The sequence below is a fragment of the Anser cygnoides genome, chromosome 17 (genome assembly GCF_040182565.1).
Source record: "Anser cygnoides isolate HZ-2024a breed goose chromosome 17, Taihu_goose_T2T_genome, whole genome shotgun sequence".
In the NCBI taxonomy this organism is placed as follows: domain Eukaryota; kingdom Metazoa; phylum Chordata; class Aves; order Anseriformes; family Anatidae; genus Anser; species Anser cygnoides.
In genome coordinates, this window is record NC_089889.1 from 1,751,671 (window position 1) to 1,778,304 (window position 26,634).

General features: G+C 59.1%; 1 protein-coding gene across 5 annotated transcripts; it reads right to left on the minus strand.

Annotated features, from left to right (window-relative positions):
* Positions 1-358: 358 nt before the first annotated feature.
* ACACB (acetyl-CoA carboxylase beta) lies at positions 359-26,525 on the minus strand. 5 transcript variants are annotated; one of them, XM_066979185.1, is made up of 53 exons: positions 26,235-26,519; positions 24,991-25,433; positions 21,819-21,951; positions 21,226-21,364; positions 20,897-21,006; positions 20,416-20,497; positions 19,959-20,057; positions 19,539-19,648; positions 19,218-19,328; positions 18,820-19,029; positions 18,425-18,595; positions 17,959-18,120; positions 17,599-17,762; positions 16,706-16,856; positions 16,518-16,621; positions 15,789-15,870; positions 15,127-15,276; positions 14,911-15,057; positions 14,675-14,809; positions 14,093-14,239; positions 13,783-13,971; positions 13,260-13,360; positions 13,094-13,182; positions 12,891-13,015; positions 12,325-12,438; positions 12,144-12,257; positions 11,788-11,877; positions 11,550-11,668; positions 11,206-11,343; positions 11,025-11,124; positions 10,816-10,923; positions 10,652-10,708; positions 10,248-10,289; positions 9,947-10,162; positions 9,661-9,816; positions 8,862-9,065; positions 8,456-8,611; positions 7,948-8,070; positions 7,476-7,745; positions 7,064-7,161; positions 6,785-6,905; positions 6,483-6,593; positions 6,105-6,248; positions 5,901-6,021; positions 5,638-5,734; positions 5,357-5,453; positions 4,959-5,094; positions 4,445-4,622; positions 3,843-3,955; positions 3,080-3,234; positions 2,654-2,824; positions 1,881-2,017; positions 359-1,753 (listed from the first exon to the last, which is right to left on the minus strand). In XM_066979185.1, exons 2-53 carry the CDS (start codon positions 25,422-25,424, stop codon positions 1,627-1,629), a joined length of 7,158 nt encoding a protein of 2,385 aa, XP_066835286.1. In that variant the 5' UTR covers positions 25,425-25,433; positions 26,235-26,519; the 3' UTR covers positions 359-1,626. The 5 variants fall into 5 exon arrangements, 4 of the variants coding, with proteins under 4 accessions (XP_066835286.1, XP_066835284.1, XP_066835285.1 ...); XM_066979183.1 differs by having other exon boundaries at positions 12,891-13,182; positions 26,235-26,520; XM_066979184.1 differs by lacking the exon at positions 26,235-26,519 and adding an exon at positions 25,640-25,917 and having other exon boundaries at positions 12,891-13,182.
* Positions 26,526-26,634: the final 109 nt, after the last annotated feature.

The following is a 26,634-nucleotide window of genomic DNA, read 5'->3' on the forward strand; positions in this document are numbered from 1 at the left end:
CTCTTGGATCTAAGACGTGTGTTTCCATGCCACCGCTACATAAAATTATCCAGTTACTAAGCATTTGTAGCACTCGCCTGCAAATTGAAGGGCTTTTTTCTAAAAAAAAAAAAACACATTTCCTTGGCCTTCATTGCCTTTACAGACATAATGCAATGTCCAAGTTAAGGGCTCAAACCCTCCAGAGGAGCTTACGGGTATTTACTGCATGAACTCTTCTTCCAAGAGCTGCTCAGTACCAAAACAGTTCCTGTGCTCGGGGGAAGGAGGCTGCTACCGTACAGCAGCAGCCGCCATCCCCTTCTCAGACCCTCCCTTTTTATACAGTGACAAAATAAAAGAGCTCAGGAAAACCTCCTTGAGGGCAGTGCTCCTTTTATTGGCGCTGCTTTGGCTGCATGTTTCTGCCCACCTCCCGCGCAGCGAGCAACGCCCCCCACCTTCCCCTGCCAAAGCACAGTGACACCTTTCACGCCAGAAGACATCTCCTCACACCCTTCCTACCCATGACCCAAGGACAAGGAGCCCTCCCCGCGCAGCCCCCAGCATGACCCAGGGGGTGTCCAACACCGCCGCATTGCCCCCGAGCCAGCGTCCCCCCCTTCCACTGCCGGAGCGCTCCCCGCTCTGAGCGCCAAAGCTAAACGTGTGCAGGTGATGCGATGCCTCCGCAGCGCGAGGTCTCGCAGCCAGAGGTGCCGCAGAGCACGCGGTCACCTTTTCCCCCACGTGGACCCATCTGATGAGAGGCCACCAGGGAACCAAGGCACGGGTACGAGCAGGCAGAGACCTCAGCCCGGCTCCTGTCCTTCAGCGGAGGAGCCAGGTCGCTGGGAACGGGGCAGGGGCGCCCGGTGTTGTCCTCCCTCCTCTCCGGCCTCCGTGGGAGCTGCAGCACGAGCCAGAAAGGGCAAAACGGGAGAAAGGAGCAGATGGGGCGGTCGCCCTGGTCAAACCGTGGCAGCTCCGCCGATAAACCTGCTGCAAGCGGGCCCAGCACGGCTCGGCGCTGTCTCCTCTGGGCCACCAGGTATTCGTAGTCCTGCCTACTGATGGCTCTGCAGCACAGGGAAGGATGAGACAAACTGCTCCTCACAGTTCCTGAGTTTATTTTGAAGCGTCTGTTTGAGACTGCTTCTTCAGCAGGATTTACATTTCCTTGTGCCGGTGCATGGTCAGCCTCAGAGCTGGACGGAGACCTCCTCCTTTGTCCCCTTGGTGCCTCAGCCATTCCGTTTGTACTTCCAGCTCCATCCAGTCTTGTGAGATATACCTGACACTGGTGCTCATCTTAAAGATCAAGGCCAAGGCTTGCAACTAAAACACAGTAAAAGATTTTTAATTCTTTTTTAAAAAAATGAATGTTTGCACCAGGTCCAGGCTCCAGCCTTGGCTCGGGCCAAGTTATCTTCTGCCAAGCTGCCCCTCTGACGAACGCCCCCAGCGCCAGAGGGCCCTCCGCACAGGCGGAGAGGGTATCTTCATAGCTTAAAATACAAACATCGGCATTTATTTAGGCACAAGGTAAGAGTCCAAGGCTCCAGTTCGAGGGCTGAGGGACTGGGTGGGGAGGTGAGGTCTGGCCTCTGAGCAGCAGCGTGTCCCGGTGCCCCTCCTGCCGCCGGCTCAGGAGGGGCTGTTGTTGTCCACCGTCGAGAGGAGACGGGCGACCTGAGCCTTCTGCGTGCGGGTGATGTGCTGCGCCATCTGGATGATGCAGTCCATGGCCACCTCGGGATTGGCTTGGACCAGGCTGCAAGGCAGATGGGAGAGCGCAGCTCCCTCAGAGCACGAAGCAGGAACTGCCTTGTCTCTACCGCCCGCAGGCCCCAGCCCAAGCGTTGGTTTTGGCCTTCACGCTCGGCTCCGTGGCCACTCACCTCCGGATGTGCTTGAGCACGTAGTCCCGCTTCAGGTACTTGATGTTCTCCCGGATGGCTGACTGGATGCCGTCGTCCTCCTGCATGTGCTTCTCCAGCCACTCCACCACCACCTGGTTGTTGTCCCAGAGGTAGCCCTGGGGAGAGCAGCACCGTGTTGGGGGAGCCCAGTGCCCACGCAGGCTGAGCCCCTCTTCTGCTACAGCCTTGGGCTTTTTTCTCCCGTGGCACAACCAGACAACGGGATTATTTTTCTCAGTCCTGCACATACGGCATGGTATTCACCCCCAGCCCAAGTAACAGTCATGGTGAGAGAGGGGTCAGTATGGAAATCAAAACTCAGGAAAGCTTCACGGACTACTAAAAAGGCAGAAGGTTAAGGGAGAACACGTTTCCTGCACACCTTCACTCCCCAGCTCAGCAAGAATGGGACTGAGCTGGGGAGGTGCATCACAGCACTCACTGCATGCAGCTCAAATACCAAGACCCCGAGTCTCACTTCTGCCCTGGGAAGCCCTGGTGGATGGTGGAAATGAAGAGGCCTGTAGTATCTGTTTGGGGGCCACCTTGCTACAGCTGAGCACCGGCACACAACTGAGATCACCCAGCCTGAAGGGACACCCCCACTCTCAGGGCTTGTCCACCCAGGCACTGGCAGCAGAGCAGCAATTCCCATCGCGGGTTTCAGCTCAGGGAGGCACTGACGACACGGCCCAGTGACAGGAGAGCAAGGTGACAGCCTTGGAAGGACGGGGCCCCGGGGCTCAGCGTACCTTCTCGGCTCCTTCCGTCTCCATGAACCAGCGCCGCAGCATGGACTGGATGTGGATATGGCTCAGCTCGCTGTTGGCGTTTAGGATCTCCATCCTCACCACTTCCTCCAGCAGCAGCCGTCGCAGCCGCCAGTAGAGGAAGGAGCGGGCGTTCTTCCACTCCAGGATGTCCTGCAGAAAGGGGGCAGAGCCCAGGGAGAGGAGCTGACGCGCAGCGACCGCTTGCTCACAGCTCGTGCTGGCAGGCCTGCAGGCAGATCTGCTGGGCTGGAGCAGGGAGCAACACCCGGGGCAGGAAAATGCACGGAGCCGCAGCCCAGGACCCCGGGGGGAATTCTGGCTCCCACCTTCATGCTGCTGTTGCAGCCCCCAACCCCAAACCCACGCCAAGCCCCCTTCCCCAGCCCCGCTGCTGCCCTTGCTCACCGTGATGACGCCTTTCTCCTGCATGCGGCCGGGGGTGTCGTGCAGGTCGGCGAAGTGCACGGCCACCTGGTAGTAGATGGGCAGCAGGAGCTCCTCCCGGGCCTTGAGCTGCTTCTCCAGCTCCTTGCGCTGAGCCTCGGACAGCTCAGGCGTCCCTGCAGGGGCAGACGGCTGTCATTTCCCAGCAAGGGGCCTGGGCTCTGCTCGCTGTTCCTATTTCAGCCGTCCCAGTGTGATATCCCTCTGCTTCGGCACGTCTACAGCCCTGCCCAGAGCCCAGCCGCAGAACCCTATGTCCGTGAAGGGGCCGTGCTGCGTTCAGTGCCTGCCACAAGACGGACACTTTGTGGGACCGTGTTTAAGCAAGGTGGGGGGGCAGGAACCTCCCAGCACAGCAGGCAGGAGCAAATCGCAGGGCAAAAGGAGACCTGGTTCATTAAAGGAAGCTTCTGTGCAGATCTGTAATGATTATTTCATCTAATTTAGGCACTGATTGAGCACGGCTATTGCCATTCTTCATCTCAAAGCACAGGAGTAGTTGCTGCAGCAAAGTCCAGCACCCTCCACAGACCCCCAGGGGATATGGGGATTTCAAAGTACCGCCGCAGCCCCTCAGCAGGCCCCATCATCAGACAAACCATCAGGAATTTTCATAAACTAATGAACACAAAAGGGTTTCCTGGTGCTTGCCACCATGTTGTCTGAGGCAAGTGTTTTAGTTCACTGCTACCAAGGCCCAGAGGCTGAAATGCCCTTCCCTTACCCAGCTGCTCAACAAGTCTGGCATAAACCGTATCGATCCTTCTCATGGTCTTCACCAAATCTTTCTTCCTGAACTTGATCTCCACTGTTCCCCCAGGCTCCAAAATGCCACCCCTGGCAGGAAAATTTGGTAAAGCAGGGACAGGTCAGCAGGGGAGAATAAGCCCTGGGACAAGACGTCACCGTTGGTGGCAGTGTGGCAGTTCAGGCAACTCTCTCTTCTAAGAATTAGGGACAGAGAAAACCTAAAATAAATTTGTTTCCAATCTGGGATCCATGGCTATTCCCCCACCCCTTACAGCTTGCTCCAACGCACATTAATTCAGGCTAGAGAAAACCTCCAGTCCCCCAAAACAAAGCTTTCACTCCCTGCAGCTTTTGCTGGACACAGGAGGATCTCCCCAAGGAGACACCTGCCACACTGCTGCCACATTGCCCTGTAAGAGCCCAGGGACTTCTAGCTGATGGCTCCGATGAACTCAAGAGCCAAAAATACAAATCTCTGGTGATCAGAGGTGTCTGTGAGCAGAACTCTGACTCTGCAGACCCCGTGTGTCAGGCTGTGAAGGATGCCCATGGTTTGGACGGAGCACTGAGGCTCACCTGCTCTCCTTGTCCGCGTAGAGCTCCACGTACAGGGGGTTGATGGTGGAGTCGATGACCACCCAGGAGCCGCCCCGCAGCTCCGCGTGCGGCGGGATGTACACCAGGATGGGCTGCTTGAAATCCCGGAGGCTGTCGACAATGAAGGCGCCGAACTTCAGCATTTGGTCGTACATGTCTGCAAGCCAAAGGGACTCAGTGGCTGGGCACCCCGAGTGCCACAGGGTGGGCTACTGCCCTGTACCTCCTCTCAGCCTTTTCCAGTCTAGTGGCCCAAAGCCTTTTTCCTCCATCGGGGAGGCTGAACCAGCCCTTAAAACCAGCCCAGTGGGAAGCCACCAAGCTCTGGAACCTGGGTCCTGGCAGCGCCCCATCACCTCCCCAGCCCAGCCCCGTGTCCCGGAGGAGCTGGGCAGGACCCTGCCATGCTGGGTCATCCCGGGACCCCAACGGGTGGCAGGGGGGCTGGTGGCAAAGCACAGCACAGGGATCCGGGCACCCCGAGCGCTGGTACCTTTCATGCCGCTGGAGAAGCCCCTCCAGTTGGCGAAGATCATCAGCGGGAGATGCTCCCGGTTGAAGTCCCGAATAGCCTGGGCTGTTTTAAAGGCAGAGTCTGGGAACCAGACCTGCCCCGCCTGCTGGATTATCTGGAAGAGACAGCAAGCAGCGTCGCTGAGACCGGTGTCAGCGCTTCCAGGCACACTGTGCCGGCAAGTCAGCGGCACACGGTGTGTGAGGGCTGGAAGGAAACAAGCTGAGAGAGAACACGCTCGATTTCACCAGGATTTAAGGAGAATCGGGACATGCCAAAAAAGGTTATGCTAAGCTTTTTTTCCTGGTTTCCCTTCCGGCCTCCCTGCTGCACGCTCTTCCCCTGCCACTCGGCAGCACCGAGGTCTCCCCACGCACCTTCGCCTCCGAGTCGGGGTTGGCAGGGTCTGCGGGTATGGTCACCTCCACAGAGCGGGTCTCGACAGCGATGACACCCACGGGGAGGCCTCCCAGCCTGCGGCAAGGCAGGGCGCCTCAGCAGGGGCCAGTTCCCCTGCATGCTGCAGCCCCACTCCACCAGAGATGTTCCCCCCATAACCAGCCCCACGGGCACAGGGCACTTGCACGCAGCTGCGCTTGCGGCCTCCCCGCCCCAGGGCTGGGCAGGGGCTGGAAGCCCCCCCTGCGCCCAGCAGTACCTCGCTCTGCCAACCACGACCGTCTGAGCCCACGGCCTCATGATCTCCTGGAAGCTTCCCTGGTCAAAGAAGCCGCTCTGCCACGTCCCCTTGAGAGCTGCAGAGCAAAGGGGAAAGAGGAGTGACACTACTGCGAGTGCTGAAGGGTTTTCTGTGCACTGACATGCAGCAAAAAGCACTTTCTGCACCAGGACGGGAGAGTTTGCAGCCACGGGATGCATTTGGGCACGCTGCTGCAGAGGTCTCGGGCTGTTCTCACTTACTTGGGTGAGGCCTCCCTGCCAGCATCCACCTGGGGTCATAGGGGACTTTGGAAGGGACAAAATCAATTTCTCTTTCAACGGGGTCGCTTATGGCAGTAACGGGCACTGGGCTCCGGTTATCCTGTAAGGGAGAGCCCCGGAGGGCAGGTCAGCAGCCAGGAACCCCCTAACACCCCGCGCTGCCATCCTGCAGCACCTTCCTACCTTGGGCATGTACGAGAGCCACTGCAGGATGGTGTAGACCCCTTCAAAGTCATCTGGGACAATGACGTGGGAAACGCCGTTGTTGTGCATGATCTGCACGCCCCCCAGCTGGTTATTGGATGTGTAAACCTCACGCCCCAACACCTAGGTGGAATTATGAACAGAAACACAGGTGGGGCTCTGCTAGCACAGCAGCTGCCTCTCCTTACTCTATTTGCTGTCAAACCTTCGTCTAGGTTCATCCCCTCTGGTTTGAGGGATTTGAATTTCCACCTCTGCCTACGCAGACTGATGTTAAAGCAGACTGCCAGGGAACTGCCACCTCTTCCCACGGGATGGGGACAGCACTGGGGGAGGCTGTGTGCTGGAGCAGGGTACCTTATTGAGAGCTGTGACGCCGGTGAGGATGATGTGGGAGTTCTCCACCTGGATGACGCGCTGGCCCAGCCTCACCAGGTACGCGCCGATCCCGATGGCACGACACGTCACCTGGGCGCACACACAAGGACATGGAGTTACGGGGGAGAACAGGCTGCAGCAGTGATGCTGTCTGGCTCTGCAGGGGTCTGGCACAGGTGGGATGCACCAGGTCGCTTGTTACATCCCGTTGTTCCCTCCAGAGATGTTAAAACCAAGGAGGATTGGGGAGGAGTGGAGCAGGGGAAGGTCTGAGGCTGTACCATGCTGATGGTCACTATTTCATCGTAGGCACGAGAGGACTCCCCAGCGATGGTGCCAGCAGCTTGCAGGTTTTCCACCCCAAATCCGTTGTCCTTCCCAATGATGTCCAGGAGGACGTACCTGGGGGAAAGGCAGAGCTGGGATGGCATGGGGAGGACAGGGGGGAGCGTTCCCTTGCGTGGTGGGACCAGCAGGATGCTGAGCCAGGATGTGGGACCTGCATTGGCAGAGACACGGGGCAGGGCTAGGGGGTGTCCCCGCAGGACAGCAGGGCTCACCTGGACTCGCCCCCTTCCTCCACATGCTCGCAGTGCACCGAGTTCATGGCACTGATCCTTGTGTAGTCCTGGGGGGTCAGGTACAGGTACTTGAACCCCTGAAAACAAGGAGGAGGAGAACGAGCTGCAGTGCCCGTTTGTGCACGCTCACAGGGGACACAGAGCGCTCCAAACCCATCCCAGAGCTGTCCTCACAGCGGGGTCAGGACCAGGGCTGGACAGAGCAGCTGTACCAGCACAGGCACCTTCATCTCCACCCCACCAGGGAAGGTGGAGGGAACCGTCCCCGTGGCACTGGGTGCTGATGGGGGGCTCACATCCTGCCGTTTTGTCTCCCAGTTTATCTCCGGTCCTTCCCCAAATAAGTCCTCTGTTGCTCTCCCTGATGGCCAAAGGTGAGGTGCTCACACACCTTGTAGGGATCCTCAGGGTCCACCCAGGCCACTTGGAACATGTGTTTTATCTCCTCGGCGAAGCCGATGCGGGCACCGCTGTTGGCGGCGATGTAGACGCGGGGGATGCCTTCAGCCCGGGCCAGCTCCGAGGCCCGCAGGAAGACCAGGTCCTCCTCCGGCCCGAAGGAGCCGATCTTGTGCGTGATGTCGTTGCAGATGAGCACGATGTCCCGGCCCTTCGGGTACTCGGGGGTCTTCAGCTTCATTTTGAAGGCAACCATCCCCACCTGCCCCAAAACGGCACAGTGTCACAGGGCTGGCTCCTCCGGAGCAAGGAGGGCAGAGCTGAGACTTCATCAGCCGACAAAGCTCCTGTTTGGGGAGCATCCCCTGGGCTTTGTGCACAGCTGGACCGGGGAAGCCACCAGCTGTTCCCACCGGTGACAGCACAGCTTCCCACCACCCTGCTCCCAGATCATTCCCCGCTACCTCATTGCCTCCAGGCAGCCTGTTCATCTGCACCAGGTGTCCCTGGGAGTCCAGAACCAGCTCTGTGTACGTCAGGACATCCTTGGGGTACAGGTCTGAGGAGCCCCACAGCTTGAAGAGAGCCTGCAGAGACACGGCGCATGGAGCAGGCTGAAAACACGTGGCCACGGCTGCTCCAAGGCCGTCACCGAGTGTGGACACACACTTCTGCAGCAGGCTGGGACTTTGCGTGAGCAGAAATTTTGTGTCAGAGTCCTGCTGCAGTCCTCCTTGCCCCAGGGCTTTCTGGTTCACATTCTTTGTGAATACAGCTATGGCAACTTGCAAGCGCTAGGAATCAGTTTTGAAATGTTTCATATAACCAAAATCATGGGGGGTTTGGGCTCTTTCTGTTTTGTCTTTGCCAGCTCAGAGGAAAGGAATTCCACTCAAGATGGAAAAACGTGGGAAGGGAGGGAAAGAAAAGGAAATACAATCATTTGGAGCCTCTCTGCTCCACCAGACCCACCTGCCTGATCATCTCTGGGAAGTCGTACACGTAGGTGGTGCCCAAGGACTGCGCCTGGAAGCGCTTGGCCTGAAGCAGGTCCTTGGTGACGTAGGGGGTGTTGATGAGCATCCCATGCTGCGGCCCTTGCTTGTCCCCGTACGACTGGAACATGATCTGGAGAGAAGGGCAGAGCGTTGGGGCAGCGCAGAGGGGAGGGACACAGAGAAGGTCGCTGCACAGCGCTGGGCTCTGGGACAAACCAACACTGCAGCTGCACCAGGGCTTCTGCAGGAACAGCCCCACGGCTTTGCCACAGCTGGCAGCTGCTTGTTCTTGAGCACAGGACCCTGCCTGGGGACTCGGGAGGGGTTTGGGGTGGTCGTGGTGGGGTTCCTGCGTGCTGCCACCTCCTGTGGGAACTCACGTTGCCGGTGCCGGAGTCCCTCACTTCCTTGTAGAGGCTGATGTCCAGGTAGTAGCCGGACTCGTTGGTCAGGAAGAGGCGGATGGGGATGGCCGCGGTGGTGGGCGTCAGGCGGATGTTGATCTTCACCTCGGCCTGCAGGACCCGCAGCTTCCAGAGGCGGCTGCCGTAGCGCATCACCATGGACCGTACCGACTCCTCGATCTGGGTATGGGACAGCTCGTGGGTGGGTGGCTCTGCAGCCACAGGGACACCACTGTCCTTGAGCGTGCAATGCTGAGCTTGGAGAAGCCCCATTGCATCTCCACCTCAACAGCCACTTCAAGTTTGCTCTGGGCAAGCCCCTTCCCTCCCTTCTTCCCTGCCAGGGGCCAGTTCTGCCATCCAGCCTCTCCACTGGAAAGAGGGAAAGACGGCGCCTTGCATTCCCCTTAACATACACAGCCTCTGCTTTCATGACATGTGCTGCCAGGGGGCAGAGCCCTCCACTCACCCTTGCACCCTCCAGCAAATCGCTGCTTGTCCAAGCCCATGCAAAAAGCCCTGACTCATTGAGAGGTGTGAAATCTCAGCCTCTCTCCATCAAAAAGCCCACAGCGAACAAGCCCACAGACACAAAAGTAACCTGCAGGAGCCTCTGGGGCTGCCAAATCAATCCCCCGTCCGAGGCCGGGTGTGCACTGGGTCCAGCAGCCGGTGCGGAGGGTGGCAGCCCAACCGTGCAGCAGAACCGAGCCCGGGGGTGAGGCAGTCTCCATCCCCGGCTCAGCACCAGGAAGCAGGACACCCAGAAACGCACCTTGGAGGGGTCCATGACGACAGTTGGGACAAAGTTGAGGAAGATGTGGTTGCAGTCGGTGCGGACGCTGGTGTTGTTGAAGGCCACCTCCAGCTCATCCATCGCCTCCAGGAGCAGCCGCTCGCCCTCGTTCTGCAGGTACTCGAAGGAGGCCTCCTGCGGTGCATGAGGCGGCTCTCAGGCGGCCAGAGAAACCCCCGTGCCCAAGGTGCCACAGCCTCCACCCCGGGCCAGGGCTCTCCCGCAGCAGCCAGCCCCCATCTCCCACGAGCCGGGGCCGCCTTGCCTTGGTGATGAGGTCCGAGTGCCGCACGATGGCACGGATGAAGAAGCGGTAGTCGGTGGCCTCGGTGCCCGCCTGCACCTTGGCGGCGCCCAGGTAGAGGTGCATCTTGTGGTTGGCGCAGGGGATGGCCGTCAGGTCGAAGTTGCGCATGCGGCTCAGCTCCAGCTGGAAGGCCAGCGCCGGCTCCAGGTGCCGGTAGATGCGGTCCTCTGCGAACTGGGGCGGCACGGGGCGAGAGAGTCAGCGGCCAGCCCGCGGGGACAGACCCCGCTCCATCCCGGCGGGGGGGGACAGCTCCTACCTCGTCCCTGGCTCTGAATGTGAAAAACTTTGGGAATTCTCTCTAGAAAAAAGGGGAAAGACAAAACATCAATAACCCTGGCACACAGAGGCTTTTTCTGATTTTCAGAGAATTCACTAAAAATAAAAACCACTAGGTTTCCTCCACCCCAAAAGAGAAAAGAGCTGTGCCTAATCAACGCCTTTTAAAGGGAACTGAAAGGTATGGAGGGACCACACAGGAACCACACGTTACTGGACACGTCAGCAGCATGAAGGATAATACAGGAGATAAATCATTCATCGAATCCCCTGTTGGTTGATTCCCAGCTCTCCCTCCCGACATGCGGAACGCCATCTCTCAGTGCTCGAGTGGCAGAAGCACAACGTGTCCAAAGCCACTCTTAGCATTCAGTCAGCACTGACCTGCTGGGCAATGAGAAATGTGATTCTCCGGAGACCACAGTCAACAAGGATGGTTTTCTGCGGGGAAACAGAAGGCAGGGTCAGAGCACAGGGGCCGGCCTGTGGAGGGGGCAGCCGCTGGGGTACAGGGTCCCAGCTGGCAGGGTCCGGCCCGTTTGGTGCACCTTGGACTGGGCAAAGGCTCTGAAGATCGGCACCAGCTTCTCGTCCTCCATGTGGTCTGCGCAGCGCAGCGCGATGTTGAGGATGTGGATTGGCTCCTCGCGGATGTTCTGGCAGTGAGACCCCCCCACTCAGCCCCGCTGCTTCAGCCCAGCAGCGCTGCCAGCAGCCCTGCACCACCCAGGGGGGACAGGAACAGTGCAGTGCCCACCTTGGCATCCTCCTCCTCATAGACGGTGGCTCGTGCCTCGCTGAAGAGCGAGCTCTCCAAAGGCGGGTCGGCAAAGCACGAGATCACTTCATCGAAGTTCCTGCCCAGACAGCAGGGATGGGGTGAGAAGCCAACACTTTGCCCCCCCCAGCCCAACGGGACAGCACCACGACTCTCCCACCTCGTGAAGTCCTCGAATTTGTCGAAGGCCACCATGGCTCCCATGCGCTGGCTCAGGGGAGAAAAGCCGCTGTCCATGAAGAGCTCGGTGCTGTGCCGGGCCAGGTCGGGGTTGGAGATGCTGATGGGGACAGACATCCTGCACGGGGCAGCAAGGCAGCTGTCAGCCGCAGGCAGGCACCACTCCTTGGTCCCAGCAAGGACCACACAGGTCCTGCACAAGACCCTGACCTAGAAAGGGCTCATCCTGCTCCCCGGCAGGGTCCCCACACTTTGGAGAAATAAATCCAACAGCTTTGCAAAAAGGACCTCATCTGGAGGAGGTGGCATAAAAAGTGGGGGTACCTGTTGGGGTGGGAGAAGGGCAGCATGAACTGGAACTCCACCAGGCAGGTGCCATCCGAGAGCTGCCGGTGCTGCAGGCTGTTCAGCTCGTAGGCGATGTACCCGCGCCGCACGTACACCTGGGAGGGGGACGATGGGGGGTTACCGACGTGTGCTGCTGCATCCCTGCTCCTGCTCTGAACGTCTGCACACCTCAGGGAAGGCGCAGACACCCCCCTGTACCCCCCCCGGCCCTCACCTCCAGCGCTGCCATGCGCACAACCTGGTTGGTGTGGTAGAAGAAGATGGGCAGCACATCGAAAATGGTGGTTTCCGAGAGGATCAGTTTCTGGAGGGAGAAAGCAAAATTTAGGGCAAGGGTGGAGTGGGACCCCCCCCTTGGCCCATCACAGGACAGTGGGAGGCACATCTCAGTGGGGTCCCCCAGCGTGGGCTGCAGAGGAGCACTGACAGTGGGACAGACACTGACACCACAGCAAGGCTTTAATTGCTTTTTGGGCTATTTTTAAGCCTAAGCCACTTGCGGAGCAGACCTCCTCACCAGAGCCACCCAAAAGTAAAATTGCTTCAGTAGAGAAACACGAGGTTCCCAACCTTCAGGTTCTCAGGGCAGAATTCATGTCCATACATGTCGATAGCAGAGAGGAATATGGACTCCACCTGGTTGTGCCGCAGCTCGTAGGAGGGCAGGTGAGAGGCGATGAGCACCTGCAAGAGGAGAGGTGACTGGGAGTGGGGACAGGGATGGGGACAGCCCAGCGCGGTGCTCACTGACCTGCCGGGCTCTCAGCGCCACCTTGGAGTGTTCAGTCTTGCTGAGCTGTGTCAGCTCGTTTAGGATGGCCGTCAGCTCGTCCGTCAGCGTGGGGTCACGGCCACACAGCTGGTCCTGCAATGCACACACCGTGATGTCGAGGTGCGAGCTGGCTCCTTGCTGCGGGCAGCACCACCACACGTCCCCAGCCCGGTGGGGACAACAGGGACAAGACCCCGTGCAGGGAACAGGGATGACAATGGGCAAAATTCTGCTCTTTGCAAGAAGTGTAGCAGTGTAATGCTAAGGAGCGGACATGAAGACCCCCTTAGCACGGCAGCCACGTGGTGAAACAGAAATGGATGCCTGAATGCAAACCCAGACCCTGTGGATGCGTTGAACAGAAGAGAGGAAAGAAAATTTATCAAGTGGCTGCCCACTTTCACAGGGGAAGCGCAGGGCTGTGATGGCCACAGGCAGCTGGGTACTGGGGCAGCCTTTTCCCGTCCCACAGTGATATGGAGCTCGCCTCAGCTTACAGGCTTTTCCCTGCCGCAACCCTTTGCTGCTGCACGGGCCGCACTCACAATTAACATGGTCACCAGCAGGTTCTTCTTCGCCACCTGGGCATGGGAGAAGATGCTCTCGAGCACTGGAGTCATGTCAGGTTTGTGCTGTTCCCGCAGGCTGATGACGCACTTGTCGTAGTGAGCTGTGGGGCAGAGCACCGTGAGCCCCGAAGCCCCCCCCCCCGAGAGCCCCCCAGTCCCCGGAGCCCCCAAGCCCTCACCTTGCTGGAACTGCATCTCCACTTGCAGGTAGCGCCGCAGCAGGTCCAGCACCACTGCCTTCATGTAGCCGCGGATGCCACTGCGGTACCTGGGGAGCAAAGAGCCCGGCGTGCTGTCAGGGGGTGGGGGGGGGACACAGGGGGACACAGGGAGCACCAGGCTCACCTCTGCACCAGCTGCACCACGCTCTGCGTGTTCATGAAGAAGACCTCCCGCTCGGCCTTCCTCTGCAGCGTGGCTGCGTGGGTGTCCAGCACCGTGGCGATCTGCGAGGGCACACAGGGGTCGGCATTGCTCAGGGCCGCCTGCTCTGCTGAGGAGAGCACTGCCGCGCGCGGGGACTTTCAGGGTCATTCCCCCACCCCCAAGTGAAAAATGCAAAGTGACGAATAAATATAAACATAAAAAATGTAAAATAAACATATATAAAAATGTAAAGATATATAAATAAATATAAATAATTAAATACAATTAATTTAATAAAATAAATAAAATAAATAACATAAATATAAACATAAAGATATAAAAACATATATAAAGATATATAAACATATATAAATATAAACATAAAGAACATAAACTTTTCCCCATCACTTTTTTATTTATATCGCCTCTCGGCAGGACAAATTCAGGCAGAAATTCCTAGCTGGCTCTAGCTGAAAAGGGAAGCGGAGGCCAAGCTGCTCACCTGCTGGCTGGGAAAGCGGCAGAGCACGGAGGTGATGTTGCTGGCATACTGTGCCATCACCTTCCGGATCGACTTCTCCACGGAGAGAGGGATTCTTCCCGAAATGCTCGTCATGATTTCCTGCAGCTCCAGGAGGGGCAGGGAGGGGTCCCGCAGGGTTTTCATCAGCTGCGCCACCCACTCCTTCACCTGCAGGGAGCAGGGGCTGGTGCTGCCTGCACCCCAGCACCACGCGCACCCCCGGTGCTGCCCGTCGTGCAGGGCACGGGGGCTGCCAGGAGCCGGGGACGCTCTTTGCCCCGGCACCCACCTTGGCACTGAAGTAGGGCTCGGGCAGGCAGTACCCGTTCATCACGTTGGTGAGGTTGTCCAGCACGTTGCGGAGCACCTGGTGCTGCTTCTCGCCGGTGATGGGGAGGGTCTGCTGGGCCGGGAGCCCCCCTGTGAACGGCTGCGCCTGGAGAAAGCAGAGAGAGGCAGGCTGGCCTGGGTCCTTGCCAATACGGGGCTGAGCACCAAGAAGCTGCAGCTGCCCCAGCAGAACCCAGCGTGATCCCTCCAGCATCTGCTTTTGGTTGGAAGAAGCACCTAGCGGTCAGCTTCGTGTTTCTGCCAGTACCACGTCATGAAAAAGATGCAGAAAAACTGCAGATGTAGACAGAGCATTATAGCTACACTAAACCATGCACGTTAACTTCTGTACCCTGAGCAAACACGCGCAGGATGCTTACCCAGCACCATGCCAGCCCCAACGCAGCCAGCTGGGGACACAGCATGGGCGTGCAGTGCCACCCTGTGCCAGGACAAGGGCACATGCCCACCCACACCCCAGTCCCGGGCTGCTTCTCAGCTCTGTCCCCCAGCAGGCATCCCCGACACCCCGCGGACTCACAGGCTTCACTTTGGTGGGGTCGTCCAGCTCGAGGCGGGCTATGACGCAGCCTGCCTCCAGCAGCGCGCCCGGCCGCTTGACGTAGTGCACCCGCCCTGCCTCCTCCACCGTCAGCGTCATGATGATCTTCATCACCTGCGCGAAGACGGGGGGAAAATGCAAGTGCACCCACCACCGCTCTGCTGCTAAAGGGTTTGATCCTGAGCCACGCACCAGAGCTCCGGGAACGCGCTCACCTCGATCTCCGCAAACACGCTCCCTTCGGCGAGGTGCCCGCCGTCGTCCACCGTGTACTGCAGCAGCTTCCCCGCGGAGGGTGAGCGCAGCACCGTCGGGTCCTTCTCCTTCTCGAAGTCACACGTTTTGTTGCCGATGGTGATGCGGTACCTTAGGGAGAGGGAAATGTCTCACCGCGGTCCCGTGGCCGCCGCAGAGAAGGGCGCAGCGAGGAGGTACCTGTCGATCTCCTCCTTCATGTAGGTGGTGTAGCTGTTGCCGTTGTAGGAGAGAAGCAGCCCCCCGTCGTTGAGGCGGTGCACGTCTATCTCGATGTGAGTGCGGTTCATGATGATGACGTACGTGGTCAAGGACTGGCGGGCAACCTGCAGGCGGCAGCCAGACACAGACTTCAGTCAGACCTCCGAAATGTGTGCCATGGGGTTTCAAGGGGCTGGCGGGGTGTGTGTGTGTGTGTGTGTGTGTGTGAGCATCTCCCAGCGCTTGGGAGAAAAAACTGCCATGGGACGGGAGGCTGGAGGCTCTGTTTGAAGAGCTGGTTCAACACCCAGCCAAGAGCTGCATTAACTCACAACCATGGCTCATCCTCTGCCTTTTTTTTTTTTTAGGGAGAATTTTTCATGACCTTCAGCTTTAAAAGCAAGAAAAGGAAGCTCTTTATTAAGATCTGGGCTACGGGATGTATGACTATGTCTGTCTTGTTTAAATGAGGTTACCAAACTCATTTTTATGTTGCACATTTTTAAAGGACAGCCTCATATTTATTGCATCTCCCTCCTCTCAGCGGGACAGAAGCACACGTCCTTGTCCCGAGGAGAAGCCTGTGGTGCCAGCGAGCGCTGCAGCCAGCTCCTGAGGAGCACAGCACAGCCCTTACCTGGAGAACGTACTTCACACCCTCGTAGATGAGCTCCACGTCAACGATGTTCAGCAAGGAGGCTGCGGGCAGCACCTGGCCCCTGAAACACAACGGCAGGGTCAGGCACCACAAGCGTTTCATTCCTCGCCTGTGCGAGCCCTCAGGGAGCCAAGTGGGTGAGGTGTCAGCCGTGCTGCTGGCACCGGGCCGCGTGGGGAGGGCGCTAAGGTGACCAGAGGGGACAGGCAGCCATTTATACACAACCCACGTGAGCGCCTCTTAAAAACACATCCGGAGGCAGGCCAGGAGCTGGCAAACACGTTCAGATAAAGGCACGGAGGAGAGCTCCGTGCGTCCTCCAAGGCCAGAGGAATAACCTTGGTGCTTGAGCACAAAAACAAAAACAAGCTGCATTCAGCTGAGCTGCTTTCCCTTGAAGGCTGTTCTCACAGCCATGCGGAACATTGTTCCTCTCTCTGGATAAAGCAATATTGAGAAGCCAGAGCCCTGTGAGTCACAGCACATCCTGTGTTCCCGTGCTGCTGCATTGCCCAGAGGCACTGCCTCCAAATTTGCAAAGCAAAAATAAGAAAGAAAATGGCCAAGGGAAAGCAAAACCCAGGTCTCCGTGCTTGCAGGAGCCACGCAGATTTCAGGAGCAGCCCTTTAGGGGTGCACTCCCTGTGTCCCCTGTGCCCATGGCCATCGGGTCCCACAGCCCCAGCACGGGCAGCTCCCCCCCTGCACCTCTCCAGCGAGTGCAGAAAGTCAGTCATGCACGTCCTGAAGGCAGCGTCTGCAACGTTCAGGGCACCACAGACGACACCCAGCATCGTGTCCGGCTTCTCTGCCTAGGGGTTGCAAATAAGGGGGTTGGGGTCTCCTCAGGGAAGGGAGAGGTGACCCCGGGGGCTGCAGGGGCCAGTCTCCTCCACCTGCACTTTCTCGGCGATCAGATGGTCCAGCCAGCCAGTGTCGATCTCGTTGTTCTGGAAGCTCTCTGTCTCCAGAAGTTTAACCAGATACTCCACCGTGGTCCGGAAATCCCCGCGGATGGAGAGCTCTTTCAGGGCCACCACCATATTCCTTTCAGGGAGGAGAAAAAAAAAAAAAAAACACAAAAGCATTCTGTTAACGACGAAGCAGGGCTCTGCTGCATCCAAACACACTTCCCCTGCCTTCTAAGCTGTCCCCAGGCACTTCAGACACCAGGAGCTCCCTTGTTTTCCACCCCTTCTCAGGGCAGGTGCTCACCAGCTCCCCATGCAGCATGTTTGAGGGGCTCAGTCGTCGTTAGCCCATCAACGTACCAAGGGACTGAAGGGGCTGTTATGTAGCAGCCAAAGGCTGCAGGAAGAAAGCACAGGGATTGGAACAAGGAGTGCCCGGCCCTAGATGCCCTTGCGCCTGGACAAAACATTCCCACAGGGCAGGAAGGGGATGATACAGTGACAAGAGCATGGCTCTCCAGCTCTTTGCTCTTCAGGATTTTTTCCAGTTTGTTGAGAAATTTACTGTTCGATGTAATATAAAGCTTTGACTTAAAACTCTTAAATACCCAAGGACAGTCCCGTTACATGTTGCTTAATTACTGAATGAACACTGCTGCTGCTCACTGGCACTAAGAACCTGACTGTCTTTAAGAACCACGTTGGTTAACTGGGGCCATAACACCGCTGCGGTTTGAAAACTGTGGCTTCGACCAAACAGCCTCTGCAACACAAATAAGCTGCTCAGTGGCTGAGATAAGAGCCGGCTTTCCTGGCTCGGGCACCTATTGTGAGTCTTTCTGAGGACACTCGCTCTCAGCCCTGAGTGCCACACTCACGAAATGGCCTCCTCCCGGTTCTCTCCCCACGAGAAGCAGTGCCCAAACTGGGAATCGGCAAATTCGTGCAGACCCCCGGCAGCTGCCACGCTGAAGTACCCCCAGACGTTCTTGCTGCTGCGGAAGTTCAGCTCCTGCACTGTCCCTGAGCTGGGCTTGAAACCCTGAACAAAGAGCAGAAGGCTTTTAGAAAGCGGGCTTGGAACTCACGCGGCGTAAACAGGGAAGGGGGAACCCCTTTGCCTTTTATGAAGATTTAATTCACCCCGTGGGCTGAATTCCCTCCAGCTCTGTCCTGCTGGGGAGGACCGTGCCCGGTTCGCCCCCCAGCAGCAGGGTCCTCGTGTCCCCAGGGCTCACCTCCTCGGGGTTCTCGCTGGTGATGCGCGCCGCGATGACGTGGCCCCTGGGCACGGGGGCGTTGGTGGGGCTGTTGAAGCAGATGGGCGTATCGCCCCACGGGCTCTCCCCGTACAGCACGCGGATGTCTTTTATCCTGTGCAAGGGGATGCCCATTGCAATCTGCACGAGCAAGAAAGAGGGCTTCAGCTGCTGGAACAAGGCTTTAGCGTCAAAATGACAGCTCAGCGACACCGCCAGATGGTCTGAATGAAGAGCAATGGGAAGAGGAGCTGTGCTGCAAACAGCTCCTCCAGGCAAGGAGCAGGAGCAGAAGGAGGGACATCGCAGTGATTCTGCCTGCACCCTACACACTGCTATATGGGACAGCTTCCCTCTGCAAGCCTCCAACCTAGCGCTTTTCCCTAAACTGCAACATTTCTTCGTTTTATACAGCTTGCGAAGTCACCCACGTGCATGCAGGTACCTGGAGCTGGGCAGCGGGGAGGTTCACATCTGCAATCATTTCCGTGCAAGGGTGCTCGACCTGCAGGCGCGGGTTCAGCTCGAGGAAGTGGAAGCTCCCGTCCTCACTGTAGAGGTACTCCACGGTGCCCGTGCTCACGTAGCCCACCATCTGTGCCAGGCGGACCGCACACTGCAGGAGAGCGTGAAACCACGGCGCTGAGAAACGCCCCTCGATTCACCGCTGCAGAGCCAGGGTTGTCCCGGGCAAAACGGCAGCAGTGTCCCTGCACGGATCAAAGGACACGAGCAAGGCCAACGGGCATTTTTGGGGAGCCCCTGGTGCCCAAAACCATGGGAAACCCAGCAAGGAACAGGCCATCTTCTCTTTGTCACCTGCAGGCTGGGGCCACCCACCTTCTCCATCACCTCGATGACAGCAGGAGCTGCGATAGTGGTGGGTGCCTCCTCGATGATCTTCTGGTGCCGGCGCTGAATGGAGCAGTCACGGCCGAAGAGGGAGATGGCATTGCCGTACTCATCGGCTAGCACCTGCACCTCCAGGTGCCGCGCGTGCTGAGCCAGCTGCATCAGGAAGATGGGGGACCCAGGTGCCTCTGCCTGCACCTGCGGCAGAGAGAGGGTCACACTTCAGCATCTAAATTTAAATTTACCTCCAAAATTAATCCCAGGTCCTGCAGCAAGCCCAGGAGGGAAGCACTAGGTGCCAGCGCTGGGAGCAGGACCCTGGTGCGTGTCCCAGCCTGGCTGAGGGGACAGGGAGGGACAAGACAAGGGCTCCAGGCACCTCTCACCTGTCGGAAGCAGGCACCCAATTCCTCTGCTGCCTCCACTTTTCGGATGCCTTTGCCCCCCCCACCTTCTGCTGCCTTGACCATCAGCGGGTAGCCGATCTTCTTGGCCACCTGAGGGGAACAAGGACTGGGGAGGCCAAAGAGCTCTGGACCCCAGCCGGCTCATCCTGAGCTGCACCCACACAGAGGGACACACCGCTGTCAAAACGTCCGCGCATTGCTGGTGTGTGGCTGGGAGCCCAGAAGGGCTGAAGCCTGCAGGCTCCGAAGAGAAAAGGTGGTGCGCAGGGGACAAGCGGCTGCCCGTGGGCTCAGCTTTACCTCCAGGCCTTCCTCCACATCCTTCACACAGCCCTGCGCGTACGTCTCGAGGGGGATGCTGATCATCTGCTGACCCTTCTGGTCCTCCTCAGACCACTGGGCCACTAGACCTGTGAGCACGCCCAGGGACACGGTCACCAAAGGGGTGGCAGGGCCACCACGGGGACTGCCTGCTGGTTATGCCCAGGGTAGCTGGGGATCCCACGGGGACACATGCCACTTCCCCTGGGTCCATGTACCCCATCCCCTAAAACCCTCTGCCCAAACCAGCTGCTGTGGGGTCCCCAGTGTCCACAGCCACCCTGTGGCCAGCTGAGACAGGGACCCCCAGCCCTGGCACTTGCTTTGGGAGAGAAGGAGAGGCAGGGAGCAGAGAAACGGGCATGGGGAGGGTGTGTAGGGCCACATGGAGGCACTTACCGCTCCCGCTCCACGGCAGCGTGGGGATCTGGACTGTCTGAGCCACAATGGTGGAGGCGACTTTGTCCCCCAGGGCCCACATGGCATCGCTGGGGGGACCTTTGGACAAGGAGGGAAGGGATGAGCTAGGCCAGCCGGCCCATCCCCACTGCCCAGAGGTGATCGACACTGCAAAATGCTGCTCCCCACCGAGGTGGCACCATCCGCCACGGGGATGGCCCCTCTGCAAAGGCAGGGGTGCAGGAAATACCCCCCCAGACCCATTGTGCAGTGTGGGATGGAGCTCAACCCCTCTCCAAGGGGCAGCCCAGGAGGTCTGCTCCCATCCACGACACACGAAACAGGCAGATGCATGCACAGATGCGTGAAACTGGTGTCACTGAGGACCAAGGGTGCACGCGCCCGCTTCCCAGTGCCCACTGCTCCCTCCAGCGAACGGAAAGCAGACAGACCTTACCTAGGAAAGCTATCCCATTTTTCTGCAGCAGCTCTGGCAGCTTGGGGTTTTCTGAGGCATGTCCCCAGCCAGCCCATACAGCCTGGAACAAGAGAGGGAGAAGCACAAGCCATTATCTGCTGCACCAGCACCTCCCTTTGGCCATGGCATCATGCCTGATGATGGGCATCACCCCACTCAGAGCACCCCTTCTGCTCTCTGTGTTTCCCCTGGGGGCTCCCGACAATTAATCGCAGCCCTTGCTGGCATGGGAGCTGGGCATCCTGGCACCAGCATGGTCCCAAATCACACTTAAATGGTCCTAAATCACAGCAAATCTTCGTGCCTTTCCCTGTTTCCCAGACCATGGGGGCCAAGGGAAATGTCTCTGCCAATTTCCACACCGTCCCCTTCAGCTTTGCCCTCCACACAAAGCTGGTAGTCCTCTAAGTCATCAGGGCAAGCCCAGCAAAGAAGTGGGAGGCCAGCGAGCAGCTGTTACCTGGACCGGGATCCGTTTGGAAATGTCCACGATCAGCTCCACGTTGGCGTAGTTGTTGTTGTTGGCCCCCCCAGGGACGGGCACGTAGTGATCAGCCATTTTGATGTACTCTGAAAGACAGCACGTGGTGGCAGTGGGAGCATCCTCCCGCATTCGTGGAGGGGAAAGTTATTTACTCCCAGACCTGGATGCATGGAAAGGCAGTGGGTGACCCCAGGCTGAGCAGAGCATCCCACATCCCAGGCAGCAATGGGGGAAGGAGGGGAGGGCCGTCCCTGCTCAGCCCCAGGGTGGGAGGCACCGCTCCTTGGAGCGGTTTCAGAAATTACCTGCGTTAGCCTTGAGATCTTCGGGGGTAACCATGACCACAAAGCGAATGGCACGCTCGTTTCGGAACATCTCGTAGGCCCACCGGCGGATGGAGCGCATGCACTTGACGGCGGCGATGCCGTTGTTGGCGATCAGGACCTGCGGGGACAGAGACAGGGGGGTGAGAGGAGCAAGCGTGGGGGGCGAGGGAGCTGAAACCCTCCTGGCTGTGGAGGGCCAGGGGTGGGCGTGCAGCCCCAGGAATGGCAGCGCAGGGGCAGGGTTTGGGGCAAGACGTTGGGCAGTTCCAGCTGGGAGCAAGGTGAGGAGAAAAGCCAAGCCACAGACAGGTGGACAGGCTGGCGAGGCTCATTAACAGCAGCCTGGAGCTAATGAAGAACAGGACTTCGGCCTTAATTAGTGTCACTCATGTAGTGCATGAGTGCACAACAGCATTCAGAGGGCTCTGCTCTCCGAGGGGGGGGTGTGAAGCCGAGGGGACAAGGGCTCTGTCTGCTCCAGGGGGATGTGGGCAGCACGGGGAGCACAAGGATACACGGTGAAAAGCGAGCACCCCGCCGCCAGGCGCAGGCAGGGCTGCGCGGGAAGCCACCTTCTCGATGACACGGTTCCCCCCGAAGCGGGTGACGAACTCGGCGGGCGAGGCGACGGTGAAGTCCCGCTGCAGGTCCATCTTCCTGTGCTCGCGGCCGCGCTTCGCCAGGTGCAGCCCGGACATGCTAGGCCTGCAGCGGGACGGGAGAGACATCAGCGAGGGGCGCAAACCAGCCGGGAGCACGGCGAAGGCTCCTGCCCGCCCAGGCTGCCTGGGAGGAGTCAGTCCTGGGGGCAGCCGGCGGCTTAGCACGAGCCAGCAAAGACCCAGATAAGACTTTGCCTCCTCCGCGGTTTCCTCTGATGAAAGCAAAAAGCCAGCCCTCAGCTGCTGGCTCCTGCAGGGAACACAAAGAAGGCGCTCCCCGTGCTACCAGCTCCCCCTCACCCAGTGGGCTCTCTCCAGGGACGTTTAGCACCTGCCGCAAAACTGCAGTGAAAACCACTTCCAGCTGAGCTAAACAGGACGAGCAGTTCGGGATGAGCAGAGGATTTTGTGATTTCGACTCCCCACCCCTGGGAAAAGCGCAGGTGACCTCCGAGGACACGGAGCGGCCGCAGGTCCACGTCTATGCACCGTGTTTGGCAGCCCCGGGCGCTGGCTGAGGCCCCGGCACAGAGGACGAAACCCCGAGGTTTGGAAGCCCGGGTGCCCCTGAGCCCACCCTGAGCCTGCCCCGGGGTTGCTGAGGGAGGGCGAAGAGCAGGCAGCGCTCTGCGAGCAAGGCTTGGAAGGAGCGTGGCATTCCTTCCCCAAAAGCTCTTTTGGGGATTTGCTTTTGCACAGCCTGCAGCGACAGCACCCCCGGGTCAGTACTGGGTCAGACCCCATCCTGCCCGCTCCGTGGCCCTGAAATCCCCGAAATAACTCCCCGGGCGCACCACATCACCAGCAGGGCTCACCCCTAGCACAGTTTTCCCCTGAAGGCATCTCCACAAGCACTGGGGCCGTTCCTGGTCTCCCACCCCACAGCCCCAGGGGGCAGCCGGGGGGCCGTGCTGGTGGCTGGGCCGGCCCCAAGGGCTCAGCGGTGGGACGACCCTCGTGCCCCCACAGCCATACGGCACATCCCTGCTGCCATCCAGAAGTTGTAAGCAACTTTCTCTTTTAATTACCGGATCCACATTCTCCCCTCATCACCCAGCCAGGCCGGATGACATCGGACCTTTGGTTAGAATTCCAAGAGCGAGCTACAAATAAGTGAAGGGAGAAGGACAAGCACCCCCAAATGACCAGACTTCACACTAGCGGCACATTTATATTAAGGAGAAACATGCCGACACCCCCTGGGAGGTCAGGAAACATCCCGTTCCCTCCATACACTCAGGATATTTTACGAATAGCCACAATTTTACAAAGTTATCCATTTATCGCTTCCCAGGGCATCCCCCCTGCTGCTCAGCAGCTCGGCTTCCCCCCCCCGCAGCCCCGAGCCCCCTGCAAACCAGCGCCAACGCACCCGTGCCATCCTGCAAACCGCATCAGCCGCCTCCCCAGTGTGCCTCAGGTGCTGACAGAAGAAAATTCCTCCCATGGTAAAGCGCAGACGAAAAGCAGCGGGGCCCACTAGCGAGGCGGTGCCTGACACCTTCCGAACTCCCAGCTCAACAAGAAGGCACCGTTTGGCTGAGCTCGGCGGCCGGGCTGTCGGTTTTCATAATGCGTTCCCGCAAAGGTCTTTTATTTTTAACCATGGTGGGAGCGGAGGAGCCGGGCAGCAAGGCTTTGTTTCCAGTTATTTATAATTGTCGTCAGCTGCGTTTGCCTGGGAAGCTGTCGGGTGCTGCCAGCAGGCAGCGGCTCCTGTCCCCTTGCACAAATGGCACGGAGCATTGCTCCTGCGGGCTCGGGTCAGTCTAGGCTCTTACTCAAACTGAGGTTTGAGAAGCCAAGAGATGTTTTGGAAAACTCGGTACTGACAAGAGAAAAAAGCTCCCCCATTCCTGCATCTTCTGGTTAAAAAAAAAAAATGGTTTTGTAACTCAGCCAGAATAAGTGGGGCAGTACCCACAGAATAAGGCTCACCTGCTTTTCATCAACTCATCACACAGCAAAGCCACCGAAGTGTTACTTTTTTTCCTTTAGTAATTCATCTGGAACGGCTGCAAGGGCAGAGGATGGGCAGGAGGGCTTCGCTGCTTTCCCAAACACCGCAGCAAAACCACCAGCAAGTGCCCCCCACCTCCAGCTGCTCTGGGGCAGCCCCGGGGACAGCCGCAGCGAGCCTGCCAGGCTGCATGGGGGCACGGCGGCACCCCACGACCCCCTGGGGGCACATCAGTGTACCCCCCCTGATAGAAGAAGGAAAGTGCTTGCAGCAGCTGGGCTGGCAGCAGGACCCGGCCCCCGTGGGACCTGGCTCCAAGGGCGCAGGGCAACACGTGCTTGTACAAATACATGTGCAAGTGCAACTGCACGTGCAAGTTCATGGGTAAGTGCACACACAAGTGCCCCATCACAGGACTCAGCTTAATTTGGAGATCTATCCCCCCCCCCCCCCCCCCCCCCAAATGCAGCCAGTGATGCTCGTGCACAAAACAGGCACCCAGGCTGCAGGGCAAATGCCAGCGGCACCCGCTGCTCGTCCCCCAGGCTCAGCACCAAGACCAACACCAATTTCGTCTCGTTGTGCAAGAGCCCCCCCATGTCCCAACGCCCCCCCCCCCCGGTCCTGCACCAAGCACAGCTGTGGCCAATGCACGGGGAGGTGGTGCAGGGACAGAGAGAAACAGGAAAACAAAAGAGGAAGAGAAAACGGCAGAAATTTGGTACTTTGGCTTCAGGGCTGGGGTTTGCACTTAAAGGAACATCACACACACACAAAAAGCGGTTTCCAACCCATTTCTTGACATCCAAAATCACTGTAAAAAGCAACCCCGTTCCAGACATCCTTGCTGGAGATCCAGGTGCACGACACTGCTGTCACACAGGGCCTCTCAGACACATCCACCCCTCTCTGCAGGGTGCTGCTGTTAGCCTTATTATCAGGGGTTTTTGTGCAGCACCAAAGGCGCAGGGGGCAGGACTGGGACATCAGATCTGCTAAGCACCTGCAGGTGTGGTTTTTTTTTTAGCAACAAGGGCCCCGAGGTTGGAGAAATGCACCACCCAAAAAGCATCTGCCTGGCCTGAAACCGCTCCTTTTGGCTCCCGACCCCTCACGTCATACCTCATGCCCACGGTGGGCTCCAACGAGGCGGTCACGGCGGGGGCCTCAGCACCGGATCCCCCTGCGCCGGCCAGGCTGCTGCGCCGGCCGCCCACCCTGAAGGCTGCAGCCACCACCTCATCGTCGGAGGAGTTTTCATCGAAGGAGCCCAGCACAAATTTGGCCAAGGCCGGCCGGCGGAGAGCGGCGGGGTTGTACACCGCGATCTGCTCCTGCTCCCCCGCGGCAGCCCTGCCGAGCTGCAGAGGGAGGCTTGGGGCCGGGGGGCTTGGCTGTGCCGGGGGGCTTGGCTGTGCCAGGGGGGCTGCCGGCCCTGAGGGGGGCAGCGGGGCCGGGCTCTGCTCGGGCATCTCCTCCTTCCTGAGGCTAGAGCTGGACATCTTGAGGCAGATCAGCAGCGCGAGGATCAGCAGGAGCGCGGCCACCAGCACCATTCAGTTGCCCTGGGGAGAAGCCGGAGACGCTCCCTGAGCAGTTTTGCTGCATCACGGGCTGAGCTCGACCATCGGGGGATCCTTTCCACCCAGCTCCGAGCTGCCGGAGCCAGCGGCAGCCCCGACCCCGACCGCCAGCCATCACAGCCAGGGGACGGGAGCCCCCCCCGTACCCTCCCCGTGCCCCCCACAGCACCCAGCCCACCCCTCCCCACCTCAGCCGCCAGCACTCGGAGCTGCTTTTTCACTTCCAAAACCAGCATCTTGGCAGCAGCGGCGCTGCTCTTCCGTCGGGATGGGAAAAGCCACCCCGTGGCTGGAGGCTGCCGCTCAGGGGGCTAAAATGGGCGCCATGCAGTGAGGGGGTGGCCCCGGGCCCCCCCAGCCACTGTCACCCGAGGGTAGCAGCAGCCCTGTGGTGACAGGGGTGACCCCAGCCACGCTGGGTCCTCAGGGCAGGGTGGCTGTTAAACCGAAAAAAATCAGTTCTGTGAACTGTTGGGGGGGGGGGGGACGACAAAGGGGGGAACCGCCGTGCTCCCTTCCTGTGAGGTGTGACCTCCCCCCCTCCATCTCAACAAACACTCAGCACTAATGCTCATTTTGTTGGTTTATTATTAAGAAAGAGCCCATCCTAGGGGCTGCAGGGCTCCTCCGTGCACCCCTCATGTCCCCACGGCAGCCCCCCCACTTCACAGCTCCGCATGTACCCATGGAGGGGGTCCCCAATCCCACCACCCCCCCCCCGAAATCCCCGGCAGCAGCTGTATTTAACCCCCGGCATCACAAAACCCAACGGGGGCCACTCACCATCGCTCCAAGCCCCCGGCGTCCCGGGACGAGCCCAAACCCAGACTTGGCCACCTGAGGGGCCTCAGCTCCGGGCCGGGCCCCGCCACGCCGCCCTGGCCGCGTTTATCAGGGCTGGTGGCACTCGGTCCCCTCGCCAGGCCGGGTGACCGCGTGTCCTTGCCCCCCCCAGGGCCTGCAGGCCGGGGGCATCGCCTGACCGCCCGCGGGGTTTCACATTTCAGGCCCCCACAGCCTGCGTTAGGTTTTCCTCGCTCGCACGTGACGCTAACGTCAAGCTGAAATATTTCCCTGTTAGCACGCCTGGAAAACTTCTGCTGGAGGAGAGAGTGGAAAGCAGAGGCGGCGACACCCGATCCTTGTGGGACAAAGGTGCCGGGCCTGCGTAGGGTGACGAAGA